The sequence below is a fragment of the Ascaphus truei genome, chromosome 18 (genome assembly GCF_040206685.1).
Source record: "Ascaphus truei isolate aAscTru1 chromosome 18, aAscTru1.hap1, whole genome shotgun sequence".
Classification (NCBI taxonomy): domain Eukaryota; kingdom Metazoa; phylum Chordata; class Amphibia; order Anura; family Ascaphidae; genus Ascaphus; species Ascaphus truei.
The window spans coordinates 872295-894774 of record NC_134500.1 but is presented as its reverse complement, the minus strand read 5'-3'; the positions used below and the strand labels follow the sequence as shown (position 1 = coordinate 894774).

At 46.0% G+C, this 22480-nt stretch overlaps 1 protein-coding gene across 1 annotated transcript in view; it reads left to right on the top strand.

Annotated features, from left to right (window-relative positions):
* The window catches only part of ABHD17C (abhydrolase domain containing 17C, depalmitoylase), a 42353-nt gene extending 29583 nt beyond the window's left edge, over positions 1-12770 (top strand). The window contains exons 2-3 of the mRNA XM_075575145.1: positions 9041-9220; positions 11219-12770. Of these exons, the coding sequence (XP_075431260.1) occupies positions 9041-9220; positions 11219-11438 (400 nt within the window). The 3' untranslated portion in view covers positions 11439-12770. The remainder of the gene's footprint in view (positions 1-9040; positions 9221-11218) is intronic.
* Positions 12771-22480: the final 9710 nt, after the last annotated feature.

The following is a 22480-nucleotide window of genomic DNA, read 5'->3' as shown; positions in this document are numbered from 1 at the left end:
TGCGGAAGCGCAGGTCTTAGGGGAATTTAAAATTCCCCCGCTTGCCGGCGCGACAGGCCGGTCACGTGAGCGGTTCGCCCAATGAGGGCGAACCAGCTCCGTGACGTCACTGGCCCGCCCCCGGCCAGTGACGTCTCCGCCCCCGGACCGCCCCCTTACGCGAGCAGGACAAGCAACCGCAAGGCCAGGGAAAGCACCCGCTTTCCCTGAGCCTCAGCGCGCATCAGCACGCCAGCGGTAAGCGTGTCCGAGGCCTTACATTGGTAAAATACGACCATCTCTGTTTATATACACGCCCTCATTCTCTCCTTTCTACACTACGGCAACCTTTTCCTTACTGGCCTGCCTGTCTCTCAGTTTTTCAAAATGCTGCTGCAAGGATAAACTCGCCCGCCTCCCGATCAGTCTGCTCCCTATTAAACGCCACAATAATTTCTCTCTCTCCCAAGGATCTCCACACCTCTGCTTCTCCTTATATCCCCGCTTTAGGCCGGTTCCATACTGCGTGCGTGCGCTACACCGTGCGCACGCGTTTTAGTTGGTTGAGGTTAGTCAGCCATTCTATAATGGTGCCGCACACAGCAGGGAGCGTGAAACTGGACGACGGGAGAAGATGAGAAAAAGGATTAATTCGTGTGTGTGTTTGTGTGTGTGTGTGTGTGTGTTTCTAAATAAATGTTTTAATAACATTGTACACACACACACACACACACACACAATGTGTGTACACAATGTTATTAAAACATTTATTTAGAAACTTATTTAAACACACACACACATAAACACACACACATATACACACATATACATATATATACATACACATACATACACCTACACACACCTACACACACACCTACACACACACACCTACACACACACACCTACACACACACCTACACACACACCTACACACACACCTACACACACACCTACACACACACCTACACACACACCTACACACACACCTACACACACACCTACACACACACCTACACACACATACACACACATATACACTCATACACTCATACACTCATACACTCATACACTCATACACTCATACACTCATACACTCATACACTCATACACTCATACACTCAAACACTCAAACACACATACACTCAAACACTCAAACACACATACACTCAAACACACATACACTCAAACACACATACACTCAAACACACATACACTCAAACACACATACACTCAAACACACATACACTCAAACACACATACACTCAAACACACAAACACACATACACACACATACAGTACCTCACTCGCGCACAGCATACACACAAAAGGCTTGCGACATGTGCACAGGTGCGCGCACGGCCACACATGGTATAGAACGGCCCTTAATCTCTCACTATACCCTTAATCGCTCTCTACACTCTGATCAGGCTTGTCTTCTCTCTACCCCGTGTCACTACAGCCCTCCCATGCTTCACTCTACCTCTAGAAGTCTTTTCTAGACTTTTTTTAATTGCAAACACACAGCCAAATATTCCAGGCTACCCGTCCTGTAGCCTCTGGCTGTTGAATTCGGGTCACTTATCCTCTGAGAAATGTAGACGATTTACTCAGAGCTGGAGCTTCTCCAAGGGGACTGAATCTCGGGTTAATCGCACAAGCTGGAACTGATGGAACTCTTAGATGGATCTCTTAGAACACTTAGAACTGAAGAATCAGACCTGTGTCAGGGCTTTTCAAACCTCTGGTGTCCAGGTCCAACAAAACCTGCAGCCCAATCAAAAAACCTTAGCAACCTCCTAGCGACCAATCTAAAACACTCATACAGGGTATCCCACCGCTGAGCCTTTTCCCCGGGCAGGTGGTTATATTATTTCACGTTGTTCTCGCACAAAACACCATTTCTGGGAGGCTTTTTCATGCAATGAATGTGTGTACGCCACTTTCTTGCCTTTCGAATCAAAAAGTACTGAATGAAAGGGAAATTTTTCAAACGCTTCAACATCCTTATTTTTTTCTGCCTGATGCCTCCCTGACATTTTAACGGTTGGTTTATCAGTTTAGATCTGTTTTAATATAATTAACGATGATGAATATCACAGGTTACACAATACAAGTGGATCTGAAAGAACTAGTTGAGGAGTGTTAGCTAGGAAGAATGCTGCAGATTTAGCTTTAGTTTGGAGGAGTCATTAAGTAGTTTTGTACAAAATTGCAGTTGTGGCAGAATAGAAAACTGCTGGATGACTTTACAATGATGTATGTGATTAAAACATAAACAAGGGTTCCCAGGTTAAAAAAGCTACAAACTCCTTCATTTCGCAGAGAACTGTGCAATGAAATCGGGCTTTTAATGAAATCTACAGAATTTTGTATTGTTTCATAACGTTGCGTATCCTTTTGTTTATATGATGTTTTTCATCTAGAATGGGGAGGTAATAAAGCTTTTGCGAGTTCACGTTGGAAAAGATTTCCAACTTAATGCACAATGTACTTTCCTTGCTATGTGTTTGGCCTTATTAGTACCGTCTCTCCTGCCCCAGTATTTAGTCACGCACACACGGCTCATCATTTCTGCCTTAATGAGAACTAGGATTGACAAAGGGAAAAATAAAGCGACATTCGGGATTATCCCGGGCTCCCGTCTGTCTCTTACATTTGCCGTGCAACTCATTACATCTTTTTTTTATTGTAACTCACATTTTATTGGGTTTCTTTGGTAGTATAACATTTTCATACTTCACATTTTATTGGGTTTCTTTGGTAGTATAACATTTTCATACTTCACATTTTCTTGGGTTTCTTTGGTAGTATAACATTTTCATACTTCACATTTTATTGGGTTTCTTTGGTAGTATAACATTTTCATACTTCACATTTTCTTGTATATTCAAAGTATACCAATCAAGTCTGCCAAACCGATACAAAAGTAAGAACACAGACAACCAATAGACAGACGAACATATTGACAAACTACAAAGGGAAAAGTGGTAGGAAAAGGGGGGGGGGGGACTGTGGATACAGGCTAATTGCTTCTGGATACTTCTGTGGTTCCTATCTAATTGAGTCTCGGTCGCTGGGTCTTGACTTTGCTTCTGAGTGTCCTTCTTTTACCTTACTTGGTCACTACCCTTTAATTTCCTGCTCCCTATTTTTCCGATCTGTTGTCCTAGGAGAACGCATTTGTGATTATCACAGTAAGGCAGTGACATTATTCACCCCTGGGATATCTGTCTTCTAACCAAGGTTGCCAGACTTTTAGGAATTTATCGCCAGTGTCATTAATTAAACTTGTTAACTTTTCCATCTGGCAGACAAACCAAATTCTGTTTCTAATCTTGGGGATGGATGGAATCTCCCTCTGTTTCCATACTGCTGCGATCTTGCACCTCGTCGCTGTTGCAAAATGAGCAACTAGTTTGTGTTCCACTTTAGCTCGTCCCGGTGTGTGTCTATTCAGTAGGAATAGCCAGGGATCCAGAGGAATGGTGAGGTCAAAAATACTCTGTAGCCAATTTCTAATTTGTTCCCATAATGTAGCTATCCGATGGCAGGACCACAGCATATGAAGCAAGTCTGCAGGCTCTCCACGTTATTTGGGACACAATGGAGAGTAACCTGGGACAAATTACTCTCATTAGGACTTTATATGCGTTCTCCTTTAACGTCGTACAGATGGAACGCTTAGCTGCTGCCATGAAGCTATTATCCCATTCCTTCTCCTCTAGTACTTCTCCCAAATCCCCTTCCCACTGATTCATATAACACCATTTTTCAGCGTAATCTGCGCTAGAACGGATCACTTCCCTATACATTCGAGATGAGTCCCCTTGTGTCTGTTTCCAATGAACAGAGCTGTTCAAAATTTGTCAATGCAGGACGTGGGGAGAATTTAGTATAAAATGCGCGAACCTGGAGGTATCTAAAGAATTCTGCATTTGGAATATCCTTTTCGGATTTAATTTGATCAAATGATTTGATGTTATTTCTACCCTTCAGATGCTTGAGTCTCAAATACCCGTTCTGTTTCCAAATCGTAAAATTATTGCTATTCATACCTGGAGCAAAGTCAGGGTTGTCAAATAGTGGAGTCATTAAGGACTGTTTCGTGGTCAGAGAACATCTAAATTTGGCGGCCTCCCAGACTGCCAAGGAGTTGGTCATAGCGGTTCATGTAGGGATTTAATAATCCTTTTAGGGGACCAAATTAGGTTGTGCGATTCAATTGGCGCACACTGTTCACTCCCCAATGCCACCCATCTTTTGAGCTGGGATATATGTGCCATTGGAAATTTGGCATAATTGGGCCGCTCTATAATATAACAAGCCAGGTGCCGCTAATCCTCCTGCTTCGGTCGTCTTTTTTTAATATTCTACTTTTAACCCCTTTTTTTAAATTCCATATGAATTCAGAGATTAGAGCTTGAATAGAAAGGATGTCCTTCTGGACCACTGGTATTGGAAGTGTTTGGAACAGATCTAAAATACGGGGGAGAAGGTTCATTTTTATACAATGAATCTTGCCGACCCAAGAAATATTGTATGTGGACCACACCCTGAAATCCTCTCTCAGGGTTTTAAGTAATTTGGGATAATTTGCTTTGTATAGTGCATTATAATTCTTTAATGTTAACGCCCTAGATATTTAATTGCCGTAGAATGCCATTTAAAATGAAAATTTGTCTATCAATTTCTCCACTTCCTTTGGTAGATTTACGCTTCAGATTTTGCTTGATTTATTTTAAATTCAGATATCTTATTGAATTTCCCAAGCAGATTAAATACGTTAGGCAGAGAAGTAAGGGGCCTGGACAGCGTTAAAATATCGTCGTCTGCATACAGTGCCACCTTATGGGATTGCTTCTGGGCCTGTATTCCTGAAATATCCACATTGTTCCTAATTTGTGCTGCTAGGGGCTCAATGCATAAGGCAAACAGCATGAGTGACAGAGGACACCCCTGTCTTGTACCACTCCTTTTTTTTTTTTTTTTTTTTTTTTTTAAACAACTCCGACGGGAACCCTTGGTGTCTCGCCCTCATCGCTGGTTTGTCATATAATGCCAGTATTGCTTTTAAAAATCGCACTCCGAAACCAAACGCTCCCAGCGTCGCCCTTAGGAAAGGCCAATCTATTCTATCGAAGGCTTTTTCCGCATCCAGACTTAACACCAGGATCGGGATCTTTTTAGTGTTTGCCAATTCAATTAGGTCTGTAATTCGTCTGGTATTGTCTGCCGCCTATCTGCCCCGATTGATGCACCCGGATCAGGTAGGATTAATCTAGGTAAAATGATTTAATCTATTAGCTATCAATTTGGGAAATATTTTAATGTCCGGATTTATTAGGGATATCATCCTGTAACTCCTACAGTCTGCCAGATCCTTGCCTTGCTTATATATCAATGAGATAGCCGCCTGGAGCATCTGCTCCGGGAAAGGTGCACCTGCGAGCACTGTATTAAACAAACAAAGCAGGTGAAGGGTCTAGCAATTTAAGAAACTTTTTGTAATACAAATTGGAAAACCCCTGTCCGGCCTTGGAGCTTTGGATGGTTTTAGATTTTTAATTACGTCCGACAGCTCCCCCACGGTGAAGTCTTTCTGTAGCTTCCCTTTCTTCTCTGCTTAATCTGGGCAACTTTCACTCTGCCAGAAAATCCTTTAGAGTTTGTTTGTTTTTGCATTGTGTGTGTGACCTTTTCTCCACTATATACACTTTCATATTATTGTTTAAATTCTTTTACAATAAGTTTAGGGTTGGAGGTCACGTTTCCTGATTTTAACCGAATGGTTTGTATGTTATAACTGAAGGGTCTATTAAGTTTATTTGCAAGGAAGGTATCTGGTTTGTTTGCCTTCAAAAGCTTCAAAAAACAGCGGTTTAAACTTAAGTGGACACATTCATTTTCAATTGGTGTTCCTCTCTTTAGATTTCCCTGTCTCTGCAAACACTCTTATTTTTGTTGTGTTCAATATTCCATTCAGACGGGAAGGAGATATTTTTTGGTATGGCATGAAAGGAAGTACCACAAGTTCCTTTTTTAAGGTTCTGTGGGAGCGGGCCTGAGGAAGGGGTAGTCGGCCCCGAAACGTTGACCCTCTTTTGCTCCACCACACTTCCTCCCTTTTTTGCCGTTAGGCAGTTTTTTGTTGGTACCTAATTCCCCTTGTGTATTCCTTGGTTCCCCTTCCCTCCGTTACCTCCCTCCCGTTTTTGCCATTTCTTGGCTTGTATTTACATAGGATATTTGACACTGACCCAGGGAAAATCTGTATATATATTTATCCAATAAAGGATATATATCTAGATCTATATCCTTTATTGTACGTTTCTATTACAATACAATCTATTTTTTGCCATATTCCAGTGTTTTTTCAGTTTATTCTCGAGTGCTGGGGACATTACCTTTGTTGCCTTATAGATTTGGGAGGGTTAAGGGTCCCACCTATTGTTCCCGTGCACCGGTCATTATATAACTCTATATTCTACTTTGGAGTGCTGTCTGCAACACCGTACTTTCTGTAATTCCTTTTGAATGATCTGCAATGTAAGCAAATGTATTGTGGTTCAAGCAGCAATTAGTGGATAGGATATGCAGAATTGTGTAAATGTTTCACATAAGGTATGACACACGAGACTAAATTCTCTGAGGTTCATATGTCTCGTGTATCTTTCAGTCTGCTTTCAATAATTCTTGCTTTTGGTTAGATAAAATATTATTTGGGGTGTTTTGTGTGGTGAACACTGATTTCACACTAACATCACTAGCAGATTGCATGGTCCACAATCGTAACTAGTTAGTTGGGTAGGGTTCAGTTGTAATATTAAGTAGAGCTCCTAAATCCCACACAAGTTAAAAAAAAAAAAACTTATGGCTAGTTAGCGATTGGGAGTTATTTAAAGATGCTGAACAGTCTAACCCACGGCAAGAAATTGTGGAAAACGCACTGGGGCTCGACTTTAATTTCTACAGCAAGCTGCGATTGCCTCCCAACTTTCCAATACCTGTATAATTAGAATGTATACGGGTCCAGTCTGCTCTAGGGGTTGGATCTTTCTGTAATTCGAACGGCTGCAGACTTGGCCCACAGCAACTCATAATAATAACTTGCAGGGACAGTTGTACACCTGTACTGTGATTATCCCCATTAGAGCATGTTAGAAATATCTTCTGAAGGTTACGGCTAATGTTAAATACAACCACAGCTCTAATGTTAATCAGTGACATGTAACGGAGGGTTTTCCTCTGTGCAATGCAAGTAACTTCAGTTGGCTCTATAGAGATGCATCATACCCATCCTGTGACAACTACCGCTTGTAACCGCTGGAAGGGTCTCACATTATGATTGTCATGACATCCACAGGCATAATGATGGAAGCTATTGAAGCAAAAAGGTCTGGTCTTAATGGAGTTGGCATGGCAAACCTGATGAAACCTGTATGCTCAGAGGTTACAAGTGCTGACATAACATGCCTTCACGTGTCTGATTTCTGAACACCTGCAGACATGTCTTTCTAGGTTTCTCTTCTTTTCTCATCTTTGTTAGTGAATGAGCTGATCTAGTGAGCTTTATTTCTGAAGAGACCTAAACGGCAACGGGTAACAGATATCTATGTATCTAATCAAATGAAAATATCACTTGTGAGCACATTCACATGTCTTAGACAGGTCTGCACCCTGCTTTTCCCCATTATCGCCTAGCACAGGGGAGCGCAAACTTTTCCAGCTGCGCCCCCCCCTGTCTGTTCCCCCTTGCTCTCGGGCCCCTCTCACCTTGCTCGGCCTCAAATCACGCCGCGGGGGTCACGTGACCCCGTTGCCATGGAAATGGACGTGTGACATCACTCCACATGGCCCTGTGGTGTCATTTGATGCATGGCAACGCGCCCCTGCAGCTCTTCAGAATACTGGTAAGTTAGTTGCAGAGGCCTGACGCGGCCCCCCGGCATTCCTCACGCGGACCCCCGGCATTCCTCACGCGGACCCCCGGCATTCCTCACGCGGTCCCCCGGCATTCCTAACGCGGTCCCCCGGCATTCCTCACGCGGCCCCCCGGCATTCCTCACGCGGCCCCCCGGCATTCCTCACGCGGACCCCCGGCATTCCTCACGCGGTCCCCCGGCATTCCTCGCGCGGACCCCCGGCATTCCTCGCGCGGCCCCCCGGCATTCCTCGCGCGGCCCCCCGGCATTCCTCGCGCGGCCCCCCGGCATTCCTCGCGCGGCCCCCCGGCATTCCTCGCGCGGCCCCCCCGGCATTCCTCGCGCGGCCCCCCGGCATTCCTCGCGCGGCCCCCCGGCATTCCTCGCGCGGCCCCCCGGCATTCCTCGCGCGGCCCCCCGGCATTCCTCGCGCGGCCCCCCGGCATTCCTCGCGCGGCCCCCCGGCATTCCTCGCGCGGTGGCGGAAGAGTGTGGGACCTCTGCAACCGGCTGCACCCCCCCAGACAAATCGCCCCCCCCCAGTTTGCGCACCGCAGGCCTAGCATACAGTGCTTCAACTGCAGCAAGGCATTCTGGGAAATGACATGCAAATGAGCACACAGTGTCACTTTTTGCTTCAAACCCATTTTGACATGGACCCGTATACACTTATGCTTGCTGCATTACACAGCATATATAATATTTTACCACCTTGGCTGTTTGAAAGCTTGTCGTTTCCCCCCTCCCCACCCCCTCCCTCTTATGTGACGTAGGAATGCTCCCTGGGGACTAAAGAGAACACTGTCCCAGGGGGGCTGGCCGCTGTCCCAGGGGGGCTGGCCGCTGTCCCAGGGGGGCTGGCCGCTGTGCCAGGGGGGCTGGCCGCTGTATAAAATAGGGCATTTAATAACCTAAACTTGATAGCATCCAGAGAGAGCGTTTCTGCTGCAGTTAATGGGTTGACCATCATTTGGGGTGCTGTTATAAAGGGGCGGGTTCAAGTGATGTATGGTAAGTATGAAGCCTGGTTTGGATTTTGTATAAATTGTTCCTCACGAAGTTCATGTGGTGCCTGTCTCTTCTCTTATTGCAATCTTCTGTTGCTGGTTTAACATGTCCTCTTCTTGTTTCTGTAGATATGGTGTCAGTCCTGAGAATATCATCCTGTATGGTCAGAGTATTGGCACTGTTCCTACAGTGGACCTGGCTTCTCGCTACGAATGTGCGGCCGTCATTCTTCACTCCCCTCTGATGTCTGGATTACGTGTTGCTTTCCCGGATACCAGGAAGACTTACTGCTTTGATGCATTCCCTAGGTAAGACCCTTGACTTACTTCATAAGAGTAATTACTGAAGTCACCAGCCATAATAAATCATTGGCAAACAAGTTTAATGATCACTAATTCCTTATGCAATTAAATCAATAGTTCCCCATGTATTTAATACCATATCTTAAATGGTGGGAAGGCCATACAAGGGAAAAGGTCAGATTGAGAAATTCAATTGGCTGTTCACAGTTTGATTCCCATAGTCTGTTTTTTCACAGCTGAAGCAAACCCAGAGCTACCCAGTGTCTCCTAAGTGCCGTCAGTGAGAACATAACTTTTTTTATTTAAAGAAAAGAGAGCAAAGATGGGTGACACAGGAAAAAATGTATGGGCTATTTATAATAGGTGTTTACAGTTTATTTTGCCCATGCTGTTAAACTGTAAATGATGTTGGAGAGGGTTCCCAAGCATTGAGATTGAGTATGTTAAGGCAGTTATTCTATAGTTGGAGATTTGGTATATTGTCAGGTTTAAGTCTGGTTGAGTTTGCTAGGTGCAAAGTGTTGTAGCTCTGGGATATGGTTAGTACTCTGTGCTGTTTAAATATTGGCTTCTCCAGAAGTCTGGAGCGAAGTTGGCCAAGGGAATGTTTCCAGGTTTCTCAAAATGCAAATATTGTTAAGCTGAAGTGAATAAATAAAAAATAAAAAAACCAGTGGAAGAAATGTCAGCATTAAATAAAGCCCCAAGTAACTTGGAACAAAGATAACACTTTCTACTGTAAATGTGCTAACCCCATTACCTGTGCGAACCACAGGAAAAATCACCTCTCTTCCCCTTCACCCCTCTCCGCTGGAGGGGACAGCTATGTGAAAGTTGGAGCATTGTTTACATCGCACAAAATATTTTTCTTTTAGAAGTTTCCTTTACTCCTATTTTCATCTTAATCCCTTAACTGTGAAATCCAGCAGTCTTCAATTTCAGAAAAATGTTAATGGAAATACTTTGGGGGCTATTTGGTTATGCTTGACATTGTGAATAGTTCAGAATTGACTTGGATCACTGTAACGTTGGAATATTTGAATCGATGCCGGGTTCTGACATGCCTTTTACCTACTTCCAAGGGAAAGTATGGTGTATTGCGTATTCTATACAGTTTGTTTGTCTTTTGGAGATGAGCTTTTTTAAGCCTTGATCTCAGGTTGAGAGAGAGCATTAGGAGGCAATACACTGTATGCGGACATGCTTTCAGTCTTTAGAAGTACAATATACTGTATGCGGACATGCTTTCAGTCTTTAGAAGTACAATATACTGTATGCGGACATGCTTCCAGTCTTTAGAAGTACAATATACTGTATGCGGACATGCTTCCAGTCTTTAGAAGTACAATATGCTGTATGCGGACATGCTTTCAGTCTTTAGAAGTACAATATACTGTATGCGGACATGCTTTCAGTCTTTAGAAGTACAATATACTGTATGCGGACATGCTTTCAGTCTTTAGAAGTACAATATACTGTATGCGGACATGCTTCCAGTCTTTAGAAGTACAATATACTGTATGCGGACATGCTTTCAGTCTTTAGAAGTACAATATACTGTATGCGGACATGCTTTCAGTCTTTAGAAGTACAATATACTGTATGCGGACATGCTTCCAGTCTTTAGAAGTACAATATACTGTATGCGGACATGCTTCCAGTCTTTAGAAGTACAATATACTGTATGCGGACATGCTTCCAGTCTTTAGAAGTACAATATACTGTATGCGGACATGCTTTCAGTCTTTAGAAGTACAATATACTGTATGCGGACATGCTTTCAGTCTTTAGAAGTACAATATATGTTGTTAAATTGAAACTGGGGTTTTAGTAATTGCTGAACCTGTTGCTCGTTAGTTGTCCCGAGTACTCTCGTACTTTATTCTCTAATCTGCCACGTCTCTCTCCCATCCACGTCCAGTGGGGGCCAGCGAAGATTAGTCTCTTCCTGTGCTCCATTGCTTTTGCTTCTTGTCTAATTCCCTTTCATCTTTTTCTTTGCAGCATCGACAAGATCTCCAAGGTCACGTCCCCTGTGCTGATAATCCATGGAACGGAGGACGAGGTCATCGATTTCTCGCATGGTCTAGCTATGTATGAGCGCTGCCCTCGGGCCGTGGAGCCTCTGTGGGTGGAAGGAGCGGGTCACAATGACATAGAGCTGTATGCGCAGTATCTAGAGAGACTAAAGCAGTTCATAGCTCACGAGCTTCCCAACTCCTGAGAGCTTTCTCTTGTCCTTACCTTAGTTACTGTGAATGGCCAAGCGACCAGTCTCGGAAGACCTGTCCATTATGGTGCTGGGCATCTCAACACTACCCAGAAATACCCTCCCTGGGACGGCTTGCAGCCTTACACGGATCAAGCATCCAGTGGCACCTGTCTTAACTTTTTATTTTAGTTTCTTTAACGTACGATTAACTGCTGTAACTTAATCTCAGCCTTTTAAAGAGACCAAAAGATCCGGGATACCTTTTCTAGAGCACGGTTTATATTCTTGAACTTGTTTACAAAACATCATTTTGAAAGAATGAAGTCTTCTCCTGCCAGCCTGTCCCACCACTACAGCTGTGTATCGTCCGGCTAATACAGAAGCTCTTTTTGGATCTGACATACATTCTTGGCTGCTGATAATCCAGATGTTCACCTTCAGCTGATGATCAAGGTTTTTTCTTTCTCCTCTGAATCCAGAAGAGTTTTGCTTGTTCAGTAATGTAGGACGTGATTTTGTGATGGAACATTGTCTTTAGATATTTAGTTCTTCCCTTGGGAATGTCATGATAACTGTTTATCCACAATAAATGATTAGTTAATCAGTAATAACATATGTGAAGACAACATGAAATGCCCAGCTTTAGAGGTCTGTGTCTTAAAGATCTTTCAGAAATCCTCTGAATGCTGGTCATGGCATCTTGGTATAAACAAAATGTATTGTTCAAAATAAAAAAATAAATGTGAATGTATTACTAGACAACGCTCTAATTCCCTCAATATCCCCCCCGCCCTCCCCCAAGTTACTCCAAGACGCATTCCATGTAGATTTTTAACGAGCCCTTTTCATCACTGGCATCCTGCAGGATTTCAGTTTATTTTTGTCCACGTGCAATGATTAATTATTTGCCTGTTTTTTAAACAACTGACAGCATTTTGTTATGTTTTTATCCCTGCATTGTTTTTACTATTAAACGATTTTTATAATGTTTCCAGGAAAAAAAAAACAACAATTTAAACATTTATAAAGAATTGTAAACTGGTTATTTTGATTTACATATGTTTTTGATTATTTTTTTATTTTTTTCTTAACACTGGAATGGCACAAAATAAACACTTAATGATAACACTACTTTCGGGTCTGTACACCCTGTCCGGGCCGGAGGGGATGGAAATGCAGTGCTTTTGTACCCATCCCCATCTGGCAGCGATATGGTTCATGGCCCAAAATATACTGTGAGGCTCTGATTTTTTTTGTAAAATGATCTAAATATATTCTATTTGTTTCCTGTTGCTTTGGGACAGTGCTATGGTTGTATTGGAATAAAGAATGCATGGAAAGGAATGCATGGAACCGAGCGTGTCTTTATTACTATTGCAATCTGTATAATGGAAGATGTACATAACGACATTTACTGCATGTCCTGTAGAATAGATTCTCTCGGCTTCTCGTGGCTTGCACATAACACGCAGGACCTGCACTCTTAAGGAAGTATATACAAATAAACAGAAAAGTTACATGAACAATCCTGATGAATAATATTCTCCAGTAACCTGAGGTAGCCAAAATATACTGGGGACTCGTTCTAGATACACAAAGCCGTGTATTCTAATGCCTTGGGCTTAAAGTAAACAGCGATATGATATGTGACCTGTAATGATGGAGAACTGGTGGCCAGTGTCACCAACTTGGAAATCCAGTTCACTTTTCCTGACAAAATGGAAAGGTCTCAGAACAAGTTTAAGTCTCTTTCTATACGGTACTGGTTGTTATTTTCTTTTTAAAGTGGTATTTAGTCAGAATCAGATGTTTTACAAAATGACATCTAAAATCTGTCTGTGATTGTGAAATGCTTCTGTCGGGAGAGCTGTATGTGACTTGTAATATAATGTGTGACGTATCGGGCAGACAGGAACGCATTGAAATTCATGAGTGATCCCTTTTTGGCTTCTACATAATCTCGGACCGCACAGCCCTGCCAGTTTCCCGTTCTTCACGTTGTGCTTATTGTGACTGCGCTGGTGTCAGAGACAGGTTTGTCCTTCTAAAGATAAGGTTGTTCTCCACGATGAAAGGAAACGCCCGCGATAGCCTTCTCCTTTATTTTCTAATTGGGAGCTTTCTAGGAATAATCATTTTTCTGTGAGGATTTTTTTTCTTTCTGTATTTTGGATAATGGGTTTTTATAGTATGAAAATGTTAATGGCAATTTAATAAAGTAAAGATGCAGCAAGCTAATGAGAATCCCAGCACCCTGTTGCACCCCTTAATTAATAATAAGGGAGTCTGCTGGCACTTCGGATTAAATAACAAAGCACGATTCCCTATTGATTCCCATCGCAGGAGACAAAGACTCCAAGGGGATTTACTGAAACGTTACAACATAAAATCACGAATAGAAAACACCTCATTCATTAAACTGACCAACATATCTATCAAATAAACAGCGGAAAAGCAAAAATACACAGATTTTATCAAATAAACAAGCATCAAAGACCAGAATCCGGATCGATAAAACTTCACATGAATTTCTACTATACTATCGGATGAGCACACCCAGCGGGTCACATCCCATCTGCTGATCACTACTATACTATCGGATGAGCACACCCAGCGGGTCACATCCCATCTGCTGATCACTACTATACTATCGGATGAGCGCACCCAGCGGGTCACATCCCATCTGCTGATCACTACTATACTATCGGATGAGCGCACCCAGCGGGTCACATCCCATCTGCTGATCACTACTATACTATCGCATGAGCACACCCAGCGGGTCACATCCCATCCGCCGATCACTACTATACTATAACATGAGCACACCCAGCGGGTCACATCCCATCCGCCGATCACTACTATACTGTCGGATGAGCACACCCAGCGGGTCACATCCCATCTGCCGATCACTACTATACTATCGGATGAGCACACCCCATCTGCCGATCACTACTATACTATCGGATGAGCACACCCCATCTGCCGATCACTACTATACTATCGGATGAGCGCACCCAGCGGGTCACGTCCCATCTGCTGATCACTACTATACTATCGGATGAGCACACCCAGCGGGTCACATCCCATCCTCTGATCACTACTATACTATCGGATGAGCACACCCAGCGGGTCACATCCCATCTGCCGATCACTACTATACTATGGGATGAGCACACCCAGCGGGTCACATCCCATCTGCCGATCACTACTATACTATCGGATGAGCACACCCCATCTGCTGATCACTACTATACTATCGGATGAGCACACCCCATCTGCTGATCACTACTATACTATCGGATGAGCACACCCAGCGGGTCACATCCCATCCGCTGATCACTACTATACTATCGGATGAGCACACCCAGCGGGTCACATCCCATCTGCCGATCACTACTATACTATGGGATGAGCACACCCAGCGGGTCACACCCCATCCGCTGATCACTACTATACTATCGGATGAGCACACCCAGCGGGTCACATCCCATCTGCCGATCACTACTATACTATCGGATGAGCACACCCCATCTGCTGATCACTACTATACTATCGGATGAGCACACCCAGCGGGTCACATCCCATCCGCTGATCACTACTATACTATCGGATGAGCACACCCAGCGGGTCACATCCCATCTGCCGATCACTACTATACTATGGGATGAGCACACCCAGCGGGTCACATCCCATCCGCTGATCACTACTATACTATCGGATGAGCACACCCAGCGGGTCACATCCCATCCGCTGATCACTACTATACTATCGGGTGAGCACGCCCAGCGGGTCACATCCCATCCGCTGATCACTACTATACTATCGGATGAGCACACCCAGCGGGTCACATCCCATCTGCCGATCACTACTATACTATCGGATGAGCACACCCGGCGGGTCACATCCCATCTGCCGATCACTACTATACTATCGGATGAGCACACCCCATCTGCTGATCACTACTATACTATCGGATGAGCACACCCAGCGGGTCACATCCCATCCGCTGATCACTACTATACTATCGGATGAGCACACCCAGCGGGTCACATCCCATCTGCTGATCACTACTATACTATCGGATGAGCACACCCAGCGGGTCACGTCCCATCCGCTGATCACTACTATACTATCGGATGAGCGCACCCAGCGGGTCACATCCCATCCGCTGATCACTACTATACTATCGGATGAGCACACCCCATCCGCTGATCACTACTATACTATAGAATGAGCACACCCAGCGGGTCACATCCCATCTGCTGATCACTACTATACTATCGGATGAGCACACCCAGCGGGTCACGTCCCATCCGCTGATCACTACTATACTATCGGATGAGCGCACCCAGCGGGTCACATCCCATCCGCTGATCACTACTATACTATCGGATGAGCGCACCCCATCCGCTGATCACTACTATACTATAGAATGAGCACACCCAGCGGGTCACATCCCATCTGCTGATCACTACTATACTATCGGATGAGCACACCCAGCGGGTCACGTCCCATCCGCTGATCACTACTATACTATCGGATGAGCGCACCCAGCGGGTCACATCCCATCTGCTGATCACTACTATACTATCGGATGAAAGAAAAATTAGGGTGCGCAAACCCCAGACAACTTCATCCAGTTATAACAGTATAACACATTCCATGAAGACACCAGTGGGAGTGGGTATAATCAATAGACCTGTGAGTCACTTATAGTATACATGTAGCAGTACTCAACTATTGCAGTCTTAAAGTCTCTAAACCCACTCACGTCATCTCCAGGAGTGATCACTGGCGTGCCAGCCAAACAGGGAAATCCGGAAGCAGCAAGAAGAAACAAATGGCGCACAGCCAGGGAGCCAGGTGGAGTCAAATAAATACCTTTAATTCACACACCTACCGGTCCGAAACGCGTAGGAGGTGTGTGTTTTTGTCCCCTAGGGGGTGAAGATGTTATCAGCCATGCACTGAATAAAAGGTATTTATTTTACTCCACCTGGCTCCCTGGCTGTGCGCCATTTGTTTCTTCTGTATACTATTGGATGAGCACACCCAGCGGGTCACATCCCATCTGCTGATCACTACTATACTATCGGATGAGCACACCCAGCGGGTCACACCCCATCTGCTGATCACTACTATACTATCGGATGAGCACACCCAGCGGGTCACATCCCATCTGCTGATCACTACTATACTATCGGATGAGCACACCCAGCGGGTCACATCCCATCTGCTGATCACTACTATACTATCGGATGAGCGCACCCAGCAGGTCACATCCCATTTGCTGATCACTACTATACTATCGGATGAGCACACCCAGCGGGTCACACCCCATCCGCTGATCACTACTATACTATCGGATGAGCACACCCAGCGGGTCACATCCCATCTGCCGATCACTACTATACTATCGGATGAGCACACCCAGCGTGTCACATCCCATCCGCTGATCACTACTATACTATCGGATGAGCACACCCAGCGGGTCACATCCCATCTGCCGATCACTACTATACTATCGGATGAGCACACCCCATCTGCTGATCACTACTATACTATCGGATGAGCACACCCCATCTGCTGATCACTACTATACTATCGGATGAGCACACCCCATCTGCTGATCACTACTATACTATCGGATGAGCACACCCCGTCTGCTGATCACTACTATACTATCGGATGAGCACGCCCAGCGGATCACATCCCATCGCTGATCACTACTATACTATCGGATGAGCACACCCAGCGGGTCACATCCCATCTGCTGATCACTACTATACTATCGGATGAGCACACCCAGCGGGTCACATCCCATCTGCTGATCACTACTATACTATGGGATGAGCACACCCAGCGGGTCACATCCCATCCGCTGATCACTACTATACTATCGGATGAGCACACCCAGCGGGTCACATCCCATTTGCTGATCACTACTATACTATCGGATGAGCACACCCAGCGGGTCACATCCCATTTGCTGATCACTACTATACTATCGGATGAGCGCACCCAGCGGGTCACATCCCATCTGCTGATCACTACTATACTATCGGATGAGCACACCCAGCGGGTCACATCCCATTTGCTGATCACTACTATACTATCGGATGAGCACACCCAGCGGGTCACACCCCATCTGCTGATCACTACTATACTATCGGATGAGCACACCCCATCTGCTGATCACTACTATACTATCGGATGAGCACACCCCATCTGCTGATCACTACTATACTATCGGATGAGCACACCCAGCGGGTCACATCCCGTCTGCCGATCACTACTATACTATCGGAGGAGTTCACCCAGCGGGTCACATCCCATCCGCTGATCACTACTATACTATCGGATGAGCACACCCAGCGGGTCACATCCCATCTGCTGATCACTACTATACTATCGGATGAGCACACCCCATCTGCTGATCACTACTATACTATCGGATGAGCACACCCCATCTGCTGATCACTACTATACTATCGGATGAGCACACCCCATCTGCTGATCACTACTATACTATCGGATGAGCACACCCCGTCTGCTGATCACTACTATACTATCGGATGAGCACGCCCAGCGGATCACATCCCATCGCTGATCACTACTATACTATCGGATGAGCACACCCAGCGGGTCACATCCCATCTGCTGATCACTACTATACTATCGGATGAGCACACCCAGCGGGTCACATCCCATCTGCTGATCACTACTATACTATCGGATGAGCACACCCAGCGGGTCACATCCCATCTGCTGATCACTACTATACTATCGGATGAGCACACCCAGCGGGTCACATCCCATCTGCTGATCACTACTATACTATCGGATGAGCGCACCCAGCGGGTCACACCCCATCTGCTGATCACTACTATACTATCGGTTGAGCACACCCCATCTGCTGATCACTACTATACTATCAGATGAGCACACCCAGCGGGTCACATCCCATCTGCTGATCACTACTATACTATCGGTTGAGCACACCCCATCTGCTGATCACTACTATACTATCAGATGAGCACACCCCATCTGCTGATCACTACTATACTATCAGATGAGCACACCCAGCGGGTCACATCCCATCTGCTGATCACTACTATACTATCGGATGAGCACACCCAGCGGGTCACATCCCATCTGCTGATCACTACTATACTATCGGATTAGCGCACCCAGCGGGTCACATCCCATCTGCTGATCACTACTATACTATCGGATGAGCACACCCAGCGTGTCACATCCCATCCGCTGATCACTACTATACTATAGCATGAGCACACCCAGCGGGTCACACCCCATCTGCTGATCACTACTATACTATAGCATGAGCACACCCAGCGGGTCACATCCCATCTGCTGATCACTACTATACTATCGGATGAGCACACCCAGCGGGTCACATCCCATCTGCTGATCACTACTATACTATCGGATGAAAGAAAAATTAGGGTGCTCAAACCCCAGACAACTTCATCCAGTTATAACAGTATAACACATTCCATGAAGACACCAGTGGGAGTGGGTATAATCAATAGACCTGTGAGTCACTTATAGTATACATGTAGCAGTACTCAACTATTGCAGTCTTAAAGTCTCTAAACCCACTCACGTCATCTCCAGGAGTGATCACTGGCGTGCCAGCCAAACAGGGAAATCCGGAAGCAGCAAGAAGAAACAAATGGCGCACAGCCAGGGAGCCAGGTGGAGTCAAATAAATACCTTTAATTCACACACCTACCGGTCCGAAACGCGTAGGAGGTGTGTGTTTTTGTCCCCCAGGGGGTGAAGATGTTATCAGCCATGCACTGAATTAAAGGTATTTATTTTACTCCACCTGGCTCCCTGGCTGTGCGCCATTTGTTTCTTCTGTATACTATTGGATGAGCACACCCAGCGGGTCACATCCCATCTGCTGATCACTACTATACTATCGGATGAGCACACCCAGCGGGTCACATCCCATCTGCTGATCACTACTATACTATCGGATGAGCACACCCAGCGGGTCACATCCCATCTGCTGATCACTACTATACTATCGGATGAGCACACCCAGCGGGTCACATCCCATCTGCTGATCACTACTATACTATCGGATGAGCGCACCCAGCGGGTCACATCCCATCTGCTGATCACTACTATACTATCGGATGAGCACACCCAGCAGGTCACATCCCATTTGCTGATCACTACTATACTATCGGATGAGCGCACCCAGCGGCTCACATCCCATCCGCTGATCACTACTATACTATCGGATGAGCACACCCAGCGGGTCACATCCCATCTGCCGATCACTACTATACTATCGGATGAGCACACCCCATCTGCTGATCACTACTATACTATCGGATGAGCACACCCCATCTGCTGATCACTACTATACTATCGGATGAGCACACCCCATCTGCTGATCACTACTATACTATCGGATGAGCACACCCCGTCTGCTGATCACTACTATACTATCGGATGAGCACGCCCAGCGGATCACATCCCATCGCTGATCACTACTATACTATCGGATGAGCACGCCCAGCGGATCACATCCCATCGCTGATCACTACTATACTATCGGATGAGCGCACCCAGCGGGTCACATCCCATTTGCTGATCACTACTATACTATCGGATGAGCACACCCAGCGGGTCACATCCCATCTGCCGATCACTACTATACTATCGGAGGAGTTCACCCAGCGGGTCACATCCCATCCGCTGATCACTACTATACTATCGGATGAGCACACCCAGCGGGTCACATCCCATCTGCCGATCACTACTATACTATCGGATGAGCACACCCCATCTGCTGATCACTACTATACTATCGGATGAGCACACCCCATCTGCTGATCACTACTATACTATCGGATGAGCACACCCCGTCTGCTGATCACTACTATACTATCGGATGAGCACGCCCAGCGGATCACATCCCATCGCTGATCACTACTATACTATCGGATGAGCACACCCAGCGGGTCACATCCCATCTGCTGATCACTACTATACTATCGGATGAGCACACCCAGCGGGTCACATCCCATCTGCTGATCACTACTATACTATCGGGTGAGCACACCCAGCGGGTCACATCCCATCTGCTGATCACTACTATACTATCGGATGAGCACACCCCATCTGCTGATCACTACTATACTATCGGATGAGCACACCCCGTCTGCTGATCACTACTATACTATCGGATGAGCACACCCAGCGGGTCACATCCCATCCGCTGATCACTACTATACTATCGGATGGGAACACCCCATCTGCTGATCACTACTATACTATCGGATGAGCACACCCCATCTGCTGATCACTACTATACTATCGGATGAGCACACCCAGCGGGTCACATCCCATCTGCTGATCACTACTATACTATCGGATGAGCACGCCCAGCGGGTCACATCCCATCCGCTGATCACTACTATACTATCGGATGGGAACACCCCATCTGCTGATCACTACTATACTATCGGATGAGCACACCCCATCTGCTGATCACTACTATACTATCGGATGAGCACACCCAGCGGGTCACATCCCATCTGCTGATCACTACTATACTATCGGATGAGCACGCCCAGCGGGTCACATCCCATCTGCTGATCACTACTATACTATCGGATGAGCACACCCAGCGGGTCACATCCCATCTGCTGATCACTACTATACTATCGGATGAGCACACCCAGCGGGTCACGTCCCATCTGCTGATCACTACTATACTATCGGATGAGCACACCCAGCGGGTCACATCCCATCTGCTGATCACTACTATACTATCGGATGAGCACGCCCAGCGGGTCACACCCCATCTGCTGATCACTACTATACTATCGGATGAGCACGCCCAGCGGGTCACACCCCATCTGCTGATCACTACTATACTATCGGATGAGCACACCCAGCGGGTCACATCCCATCTGCTGATCTCTACTATACTATCGGATGAGCACACCCCATCTGCTGATCACTACTATACTATCGGATGGGAACACCCCATCTGCTGATCACTACTATACTATCGGATGAGCACACCCCGTCTGCTGATCACTACTATACTATCGGATGAGCACGCCCAGCGGGTCACATCCCATCCGCTGATCACTACTATACTATCGGATGGGAACACCCCATCTGCTGATCACTACTATACTATCGGATGAGCACACCCCATCTGCTGATCACTACTATACTATCGGATGAGCACACCCAGCGGGTCACATCCCATCTGCTGATCACTACTATACTATCGGATGAGCACGCCCAGCGGGTCACATCCCATCTGCTGATTACTACTATACTATCGGATGAGCACACCCAGCGGGTCACATCCCATCTGCTGATCACTACTATACTATCGGATGAGCACACCCAGCGGGTCACGTCCCATCTGCTGATCACTACTATACTATCGGATAAGCACACCCAGCGGGTCACATCCCATCTGCTGATCACTACTATACTATCGGATGAGCACGCCCAGCGGGTCACACCCCATCTGCTGATCACTACTATACTATCGGATGAGCACACCAAGCGGGTCACACCCCATCCGCTGATCACTACTATACTATCGGATGAGCACACCCAGCGGGTCACATCCCATCTGCTGATCACTACTATACTATCGGATGAGCACACCCAGCGGGTCACACCCCATCTGCTGATCACTACTATACTATCGGATGAGCACATCCCATCTGCTGATCACTACTATACTATCGGATGAGCACACCAAGCGGGTCACACCCCATCCGCTGATCACTACTATACTATCGGATGAGCACACCCAGCGGGTCACATCCCATCTGCTGATCACTACTATACTATCGGATGAGCACACCCAGCGGGTCACACCCCATCTGCTGATCACTACTATACTATCGGATGAGCACACCCCATCTGCTGATCACTACTATACTATTGGATGAGCACACCCAGCGGGTCATATCCCATCCGCTGATCACTACTATACTATCGGATGAGCACACCCAGCAGGTCACACCCCATCTGCTGAT